At 42.1% G+C, this 9,834-nt stretch overlaps 1 protein-coding gene, 1 long non-coding RNA gene and 1 pseudogene across 2 annotated transcripts in view; 1 reads left to right on the top strand and 2 right to left on the bottom strand.

Moving 5' to 3' along the window:
* Positions 1–1,093, bottom strand: part of LOC108318242 — a 27,333-nt gene extending 26,240 nt beyond the window's left edge. Inside the window, exons 1-2 of the long non-coding RNA XR_001831073.2 lie at positions 929–1,093; positions 173–217 (exon numbers count right to left, since the gene is read on the bottom strand). This is a non-coding gene — a long non-coding RNA (uncharacterized LOC108318242). The remainder of the gene's footprint in view (positions 1–172; positions 218–928) is intronic.
* Positions 1,094–4,695: 3,602 nt separating this feature from the next.
* Positions 4,696–9,834, bottom strand: part of PPP6C (protein phosphatase 6 catalytic subunit) — a 42,800-nt gene continuing 37,661 nt past the window's right edge. Inside the window, exon 6 of the mRNA XM_017549162.2 lies at positions 4,696–8,035. Within this exon, the coding sequence (XP_017404651.1) occupies positions 7,787–8,035 (249 nt within the window). The 3' untranslated portion in view covers positions 4,696–7,786. The remainder of the gene's footprint in view (positions 8,036–9,834) is intronic.
* LOC108318246 overlaps positions 8,765–9,834 on the top strand; it is a 1,411-nt pseudogene continuing 341 nt past the window's right edge.

The raw sequence follows: 9,834 nt of genomic DNA, 5'->3' as shown, positions 1-9,834 counted from the left end.
GGTAGAGGTGGTAATTTGAAGTCCTGAAAAGAAAAATCATGCATGTGGTTATAGTCATTTAAAAAGGAAATAAGAAACTTCATCTACTGACAGGGTACAAGTATGCAGTACGGCACAGGTGCAGCCAAGCAAAAAGAAAAACATGAGGCAAAATAGGAAAGCACTGCCTTACCTGCTTCTCCGTTTTCGAGGCGGTTTCTCCACTGTGCCAGTCAGTCTACAGACCAAACAAATGAGACAGTAACTAAAAGTAACATACAAGAAAACATCTCCCTGCGCTACCGTGCCAGTCAAGAACTACATGCACCACCCTCTAGGACCACAGGCTCGCCATCCCAGACCTGACCCTACAAATGTCTTATGCCCTGTTTCCCCTATTTACCAAAACCAAGCACTCCTGGGACTTACTGTTCCCCCAATTCCCCCTGAGCTCAAACCCTCTTGGTCCCTCACCCCATCCTCAGCCCGCTGTTCGTCACAGCCCAGCTCCCCAAAATCACCCACCTCCACCTACTCATTGTCTGCCTCGTCACCCCCGCAAGCCTCCCCAGCCTCCCCTTTCCAGTGACCACCCGCTCCCGATTGTGCACGGCCCTCCGCGCCCCGCCTTCTCCGGGCCCGGTGACCCCCGCATTCAGTGGCCCCTCCGGGGGCACGCGTGCCTTGCCCCTCCCGGCCCAGCGCCCCCAGCCTCACCCCTCGGCGCCGCTTCCCTCACACGCCCCTCTCACCTGGCCTCAAGGATGCAATCGCGCCCAGCCCGCGCCGCCGCCTCCAGGCGCCCCCGGGGTCCCCCCAGTCTGCACCCCCCGCCCCTCCGGTCTCTGCGCCCCGAATGCTCCGCGGCCCCGAGCCGCTGCCCCTGGGCCCGCTCTCCCTGGCCCCCGCCCCATCCCCAACCCCGGCCTCCACCCAGCCCCCGCCCCACCTGGGGGCCAGGCGACTCCGCGGCTGCTGGGGCTGCCGGGCTCCTCTGACCATCCGGCTCCTGCTCCGCCGCGGGAGCTGCTCCGGCGGCCGCAGGGCTCGCTCGGGAAGCTGAGGCGGCGGAGGCTGGAGTAGGCGGAGAGGCGGGAGGAGGGCCTCGCGCCTCTGCAAGGCTTGCCGCGGGGCCCGCCTCCCCCGCGCCTCTCCTTGGCTTCTATTGGCTAGAGCCGTAATGTGGACGGAAACCTGGTAGTTGATTGGACTCTCGGGCCGTCACATCCCGCGCTGCCCACCCAGAGGTTTGGTTGAGACTGCAGGTGGCGGCGGAGGTGCCTTACAGATTGCTAGCAGGGCCCGAGGAGACCCGGGCGCCACCATCCGCCGGAAAGTAGGAACTGCACCCCCGGCACCAGACACCTGCCCCAGGTTCTCCTGGCTGTACGTCCTGCATCCCACACACCTGCGGGCGCCCCCATACCTCTGCACCGCTCCAGGACCGAAAGCAAGCCTGAAATATCCCAATTTCCTCTAGCAAGTGCGACAGTGAAGCAACTCTCACAAACGTGCTTCCTTTAAGCCACCTCGAATGCGATCCCTGTCCCTACATCTTGCTGAAATTGTCTCACAGCTCACAGCTACCCCTTAAATAGGATCCAGCCAGAAACTGTAAGAATCTACCAAAATAATGCATGGTTTGGCTGCTCAAACCTCTGCAGAAAAGATCACTAGCTTCGGTGCCGGCTTTTAAGAAAGAGATTTTTTTTTTATTACAATGAAAGAAAAATCAACACTGCAAACAGAACCGATGCCATACTAAAAGCAACGTGTTCCATTTTGAAAGGCCTGAACAAATTTGATCCCTGAGTGTGAGCTAACCATCCTGATTCTGTGACCATTACAAGTTCTACACCATTTAATCAATTTTAAAGTTTTACTGTATTTTTGACAGACAAGCATGCAAAACTCCCTGTCATAAGCATAATTAGCTTTCGTCTTCTGCTTTAACAAAGCCATCCTTGAAAATAAGACTCAGCTCATTAACATATTATAAAATTCTTGAAGGTGGGAAGGACTCTCTAAATCTCTACTCCTGTGTGCATTTGTTTGGTAAATTCTTAGCATCTGTTCAGAGTTGGGAGGAGGCATAAAACTTTCTGTTAAGCCACTTCCATTTTATTAGAACATCTTTTATGCCTCAATAATATGACAGCCTCGATTATTACATGTCAACATTGGGGTGGGGAGAATCTCTCATCGATCTCCATAAATGGCAAAAATTAGATTCGTTTTTCACAAAACCAAATGTATTTGGTGTAAAGATCTGTCTTTCCTTCAGAGATGGTCCTTCCTACATTTTTAAGGGTAAAATGACTTTCCATTTATGAAGTAATACTGATGGTAAATTGTAGTGGGATTTGAAAAATTGCTTTGACAAGGAAAAAATTGTCAAATCTGTTGGTCCCCCAAATTAGTATTGTATGTAATCCTAAAGTCACAGAACCACAAATCACCTCAATCTCAACCAAGATTCCACCCATATTATCAAGCCAGAGAGAGGAAAGAACTCTAGAGTAATTTGTGTCAGATGCAGGGGGATCATAAACTCACTAGGGAAGTAATCTTGAAATACATTTATTACATTCCTTATTAAAAATCCAGGCCAGACGTGGTGGCTCACACCTGTAAACCCAGCACTTTGGGAGGCCGAGGTGGGAGGATCACCTGAGGTCGGGAATTTGAGACCAGCCTGACCAACATAGAGAAACCCCACCTCTACTAAGAATACAAAACTAGCTGGGCATCATAGCACATTCCTGTAATCCCAGCTACTAGGGAGGCTGAGGCGGAGGTTGCAACGAGCCAAGATTGCACCATTGCACTCCTGCTTGAGCAACAAGAGCCCCTCCGTCTCAAAAACAAACAAAAAAATCCACTGCGTGCTTTTTAGCGTCTTCCATAATTGACCAATCCTCACTGCTATGTGGCAGATGTCAACAGAACAGAAGCTATTCATTTCTTATGCCTTCCCAAAAAGTATCGAGTCTTCATATTGTGTCCAAATGATCTCTGCTTGTTTTTACTCTGTAAGACATACAAATCCTATCATTCCAGTCCACATTTAATTCACACTTCCTCTTTTATCTTCCCCAATTACTCAATCCTACGTCAAACATTTCCTTCTCCAAATTTATTGTACGTAAAAAATCTACACTATGTTAGCAATTATAGATTGCCTTGGATTATTCTTCCCAACTACAATGAATTTGAACAAGTGGTGTATGCGTATGAGCCCTTAAAAAAAGGCAGCTTTGGGCCAGATACTGGGTGCTTTGTATGTCCTATTTTTGATACTGAGATTAACCCTGATAGTCTCTTATTTTAGACACAGAAATTTAAGATTCAGAAAATTCAGTTTATTCAGGGTCACACAGCTACAATAACCAATACTGCTTAAAATAGAGGGCTAAAGATATACTCTGGTGTGCCCTCCAGGGATTCAAGTTCCAGCTTTCCTGTGCAACCTTAGACAAGTCACCTATCCTTTCTAAGCCTATTTCCTCATCTGGGGAGAAAAAGAAGAAAAAAGGTTCTACAGAAAGATGAACAAAATTTCTTTTTTTTAAGTTTGAGCTGGGCATAGTGGCTTATGCTTGTAATCCCAGTGCTCTAAGAGACCGAGATGAGAGATTTCTTCAGCCCAGGACTTCAAGACTAGCCTGGGCAACATAGGAAGACCCCATCTCTACTAAGAAAAAATAAAAACTAAAAATAATAAAGGTAATATAGTCATAGGCCCATAGCAAGGGCATCACAAAATAGAGAATGCAACAATTTAGCTACATATGCTGAATACAGGTTAGCTGCTATTACTGCATGGCAGAGCTGGATTTTCACCTAGATCTGATCCCAAAGCCTGTGCTATTCCATAATGCCTCCATGAGGACTTTTTATTTTTTTGAGACGGAGTCTCTGTCACCAGGCTGGAGCACAGTGATTCAATCTTAGCTCACTGTAACCTCCACCTCCCGGGTTCAAGTGATTCTCCTGCCTCAGCCTCCTGAGTAGCTGGAACTACAGGCACATGCCACCATAGCCAGCTAATTTTTCTATTTCTAGTAGAGACGGGGTTTCACCACGTTGGCCAGCACAGTCTTGATCTCTTGACCTTGTGATCTGCCTGCCTTGGCCTCCCAGTGTTGGGATTACAGGTGTGAACCACTGTGCCCGGCCCATGCAGTCTTTTATAACCCACCATTTAAATACAAAAGCAAAGTGCTGCTGAGCATAGTGGGTGCCTCGGGATTGAGTGGAATATACTTAACGTATTTTTGTTGACAACACAAAAGAAATCTATAAATGTCATGCATTTTTGAATTAAGAAAACATTTGAATGATCTGAGTCAGCATAAGCCTACTCTCATGAGGGTAAGAAAGGCACAAATTCACCAATAGATTGACAGGGAAATAGAAAACTAACAGGAGGGGAATGCAGAACCAACCTTCCCCAAGCATCTAGTGTGTCTGGCATCATGCTAGGGGACTTTCCAAATGTTTCTTTTTGGTGGTTTACTACTGCGTATTTCATCAGCATTACTGCACACTGTAAATACACATTTGAAAGAGTTGTGATGATCTCATGAAGCATAGTTCTGGGCACTGGATCGAGGTTGTAACAATAAACATTGCCTTTAAAGAACTGGAACACTTAGCAAAGTCAAATGCAAAACAAAAGTTTCACTGTTGTTTACCAGTCAAGCAACCACATGGAGGAATAAGCATTTTTTTAATTTCTTATATAAAATGCTAACTTCTCATCAGGACATACTACAGACTATGCATTAAATTTTTTGACAAACCTCCTAGAATCTTTTTATTAATTTACACTGAGGGAATAGAGCACCTTTCATCCAAAGAACTGAAGGTGCTTTACAATGGTTAGCATTTAAAAAACAAATACATTTAAAAAATCTGTATTCTTGCTGTTAAATCTCTTCGACTCCAGATACATAATTTCCTGGAAACTGATAGAAACCGATTCTATTTCTGACAATGAAAGAGGCTCAGAAAGAGTCCTGATTTGCTTTCACAATACAGGCATTTTCCAAAACCTGGTGCTGGGCTTACAAAGCAAACACACACAAATCTTAATGCAATGAACAATATTTCAAACCTTATTTCCAAAGCAAAACCTAGGGCTTAAGACGTCAAAATCTTCCAACAGTTCTAGACATCCAGACAGAACAGGAGCTGATGCAGGTTGCACATGAGATGTACTGCTGATCCGGGCATTTTAGGGTCACATCCAAATGAACATAAAGTAGTGAAACTTTTTGGGGTAACACATTAACTTATAAAAAGCTGGCCAAAAGCATATCGGTCATATGAGGAAAGGGAGTAAATGGCAATTCAAAGTAGACAGTTCTCACTAGAGCCTAGGGCACTTTATTAGAAACCAAGTATATCATAGGCAAATAAAAATAGTTCTTGCCCCCATTGATACAACATAAGGGATTTTACATTCAGCCTAGATACAGGGAGTAACAAATCCTCCTGCCCGTAAATCTATGACTTGCAAGTATCTTCCACCACATGATTACTCTATATAGTACATAGCCCTTATTTATTAGAGGCGTCCAAAATATTCCTTGTAGGCTCACAAAGTCCAATACATTCGCTCTCTCTTCCCTTTACACGTCTAATAGTAAAAACTATTTTTTCCATGCAAAAAGCCATTATTCAGTTGAAGAGAAATCAGACAAAACAGAGATGGCAGTTAAGGAATGGAGAGAATATTATTGGCACGTGCCCAACTAGTGACAAACAAATGTAGTACACAAGGACTTAAAAATAAAAGTCACATTATAGGGATAACAAAAACTACATCAATCTAAGCTAAGGAGTGTCCAACAGGAAGGCAGGGCTGGGAGTTACCGGTCCTATTGGTACAATTTAAGTGGAAAGCAAGCACTTAAATACAATTTACGGTAACAGGAAAAAAAAAAATACTGCAGAGAGCTGTTCAAAGACTGCACCAAGTTGTCTGCATCATTAATTTCCAGTGTTTCACAATTAGTAAAATACATAGCTACATATCCCTGTAAGATAAAAATACCTTTCCACCTGAATTACACTGGGGTCAGGGTGATAACACGAAGCTACTGACCCAACATTAGTTCAAGTGTGTGCAGTAAATGTCTTAGCCATCTCTTTCATATATCTATATAATTAAAAACTATGTAAGGAGCTTGTGGTTTGAAGGAAAAAAATAAAATCAAAACAGTTTTGTGCTCATTTAATAAAAGAAAACCCTGATGAAAAATTATATGCCAAGAAGCTTAGACTAAAAAGATTTTTATTGCATTTTTAGGTAACCTGGAAGTTGTTATCCTGAAGGGGAAAAGTTGGTTTTCAAAACTACCTGAACAGATGCTAAAGTGCTTTATTAATTGGCTGGCTTCACAAGTATTTCCTGGAATGACAAAAATTAATTATAGTAAAGGGATACCAACTATTTCACAAAATGGTACATTCCAACATCATTTATGACTACAGTCACAAGAGATACTGGAATACTTGTCCTTATTAAGTGGACAGTTGCATATTAAGAACTGATCATCACAACCCTTTGGATATTCAAATTACTTACACAAAGCTGAAATATGGTATCACAGACCCTTACAAAAAAGGACAACTTGTTTCTTTTTCTACACTTTAAATAAACTGCTTCAGATTACAGTTCACAAATACAAGAGTCCTGACTTTTCAACCTTTCCAGTTGCAGTTAAAAAAATCACTTTCTAAAAGTTAAGGTCAAGTGTTACATTACAGCAAGAGAATTATTCCTATTGAAAAGTACATAGATTTTACTTAATGATACTCATGATAGATTGTAAACTGGATTGATCACATTCTACTCAACTGGTATCAAATTAACACATCAGCATTACAAGTATTAAATGTTTTTCTATTACTATAGAGGATAAAAACCAAAACATTAATATGGCAGTTATGTTCTTTAGGCACAGTTTAGTGATTTTTTTTTTTAAATAAAAACTATTGAATTTCAATTGAAGTTTTAAACTCAATAACCAAAGGGTCAAGAACTCTGATTAGGAAAAAAGAAAATAACTTTACACTAACAATGTAAGCTGCTTAAAATTTCTAACACTTAACCTATCTGAGTTTTATTTAAGATTATTTTATTAAAAAATACAAGGAATCTGAAAAAAGATCAATACAATTATCTTAATGTACAAAGTCATAAGCTGTAGCAGTTTTTAACTAAAATTTAAAAACACAACAAGGAGGGCAGCCCTTTAGACCAATTTATTTTATATCCATTTAAAATATCATCCAACAAAGGACAATGAAGTTTACATCTGGGACAGGTATACATAACTTGAGGCATCTGGAGTCCATCGTGCCTACTGAATAACAACTTTGCTGCTGAAATTTCTTAAAATTTACCAAACTACAACAAAAGGCTGAATGATACAAAAGGAGGAGTATTTAGGTGTAATCTGTCAATTGGCTTTTAAAAAAAGGAAACACATCCTGTTTCCCAGACCAGTAAATAAGCAAGAGCTACATGCAGCACTGTGAGTATTAAGACATTTCTCAAGTCTTCTCAAATGAGTCCAGGGTATGGATGGGATGGGGGAAAATTGATAGAAAAACTTTGCTATAGACACCACAACAAACAATAAATTTAGATAATTTAAAATTAAAAAAAAAAAAAAGGCAAGAGGCAGCATTTCAGCAGCAAAGTGCTCAATAAAAAGTATATTGTAGAGGGTAATACAAGAAAATTGGGGTAAGAATAGGGCAGAAAAATGGGTCAGCAGGATGGGCGAAGGCCTCAAAGGAAATACGGCGTTGTCGTTCTGGGAGGAATAACACGTTCTGAATCTGGAACTGCCCGGAATAACTTTGGTTCTCTTGTATTTACATCTTTGAAGACCATGATCGAAGCAATATTTCCACAACGATAGCAGTAATTAGGAGCAGACCAGACTGTCACCAGCTTCTCATCAAACATAAATTTATAGCCTTCGTGCACTAGTTGATGTGCTCTGCAGATGAGTTTTAAGTTGTTGATATGAACAAACTGCAATTTAGAAAGGCACCGTAAGTATTTAGCACTTAAAAAACAATCAGCCTACATACATAAGAAAATAATCATTTAAATAAAGTACCAAATCCTATTACTACTAAAGGTATCATGATTATAGAACTCACTCTAATTATCCCCAATAATTTAGTAAGTTTAGGTAAACAGAGCAATTTTGGCTTGAGTCAATTGCACAGTTACTGTGTAATTCGTTAGAAATAACTAGTTAGAAATTTCTGAAAGAAAAAGCATTCAATAGGTACTATGAAACAAAATTCTGTGTTTTCTGATTTAATAAAGATATTGCTATCAATATCTATCATTTACTGAAAGTTTAGTATATGCAGATATTGCAATAATTCTCAGATTATTCTTTTGCAACTTAAGGAAACAAAAGCTCAGGCTAGATAAATAACTTATCTAAATTAAGACACACTAATGGGATTAGAACCCAGTTTTCTGACTTCATTATGACACTGCAGCGCTTCCCAATATAAGGTCATGTGTATGCGTGTGTGTGTGCGCGCGCGTGCGTGCATAAACGAGTGTGTGTGTGTCACTGAAAATAGTTGAAGTTCAAAGTGTTGCCTATCTTGAAGATGGCGGAGTAGCAATGCACATCAGTTAGTATTGAGTCTCTGGGCTGACTTCAGTTCCAGTCTCTGCAGCAGCTGTCATCGCTTAGCGAAGAGTGCTTAGGGTAGTTGGCCAGGACGCCGAATATAAAAAATCTTCAGCGGCAGCTCCCACCAGGAACTTACCTCAGAAAATTGCTGACCGCCTGGGCCTGGAGTTAGGCAAGGTAGTGACTAATAAATTCAGCAACCAGGAGACTTGTGTGGAAACTGGCGAAAGTGTACGTGGAGAGGATGCCTACATCACTCAGAATGGTTGTGGCGAAATCAATGACAATTTAATGGAGCCTCTGATCATGATTAATGCCTGCAAGATTGCTTCAGCCAGCCAGGTTACTGCAGTCATCCCATGCTTCCCTTATGCCCAGAAGGATAAGAAAGATTAAGAGTTGGGTGCCAATCTCAGCCAAGCTTGTTGTAAATTTGCTATCTGTAGCAGGAGCAGATCATATTATCACCATGGACCTATACGCTTCTCAAATTCAGGGCTTTTTTGATGTCCCAGTGGACAATTTGTATGCAGAACCAGGTATCCTGAAGTGGACAAGAGAATATCTCTGAATGAAAGAATTGCACTATTGTCTCATCTGGTGCTGGTGGAGCTAAGAGAGTGACCTCCATTGCAGACAGGCTGAATGTGGGCTTTGCCTTGATTCACAAAGGCCAATGAAGTGGACCGCATGGTGCTGGTTGGAGATGTGAAGGATTAGGTGGCCACCCTTGTGGATGACATGGCTGACATTTATGGCACAACCTGCCATGCAGCTGACAAACTTCTCTCAGCTGGAGCCACCAGAGTTTATACTATCTTGACTCATGGAATCTTCTCTGGTCCGGCTATTTCTCGCATCAACAACGCATGCTTTAGAGCAGTAGTAGTCACCAATACCATACCCCAGGAGGACAAGATGAGGCACTGCTCCAACAGGTGATTGACATCTCTATGATCCTTGCAGAAGCCATCAAGAAAACTCACAATGAAGAATCTGTTTCTTTGGGCTGGGCGTGGTGGCTCACGCCTGTAATCCCAGCACTTTGGGAGGCCGAGGCAGGTGGATCACAAGGTCAAGAGATCGAGACCATCCTGGTCAACATGGTGAAACCCCGTCTCTACTAAAAATACAAAAAATCAGCTGGGCATGGTGGCACGTGCCTGTAATC

The sequence above is a fragment of the Cebus imitator genome, unplaced genomic scaffold (assembly GCF_001604975.1).
Source record: "Cebus imitator isolate Cc_AM_T3 unplaced genomic scaffold, Cebus_imitator-1.0 Scaffold216, whole genome shotgun sequence".
Classification (NCBI taxonomy): domain Eukaryota; kingdom Metazoa; phylum Chordata; class Mammalia; order Primates; family Cebidae; genus Cebus; species Cebus imitator.
Note: the sequence above shows the minus strand (reverse complement) of the source record. Positions and strands in the feature narration are given on the sequence as shown.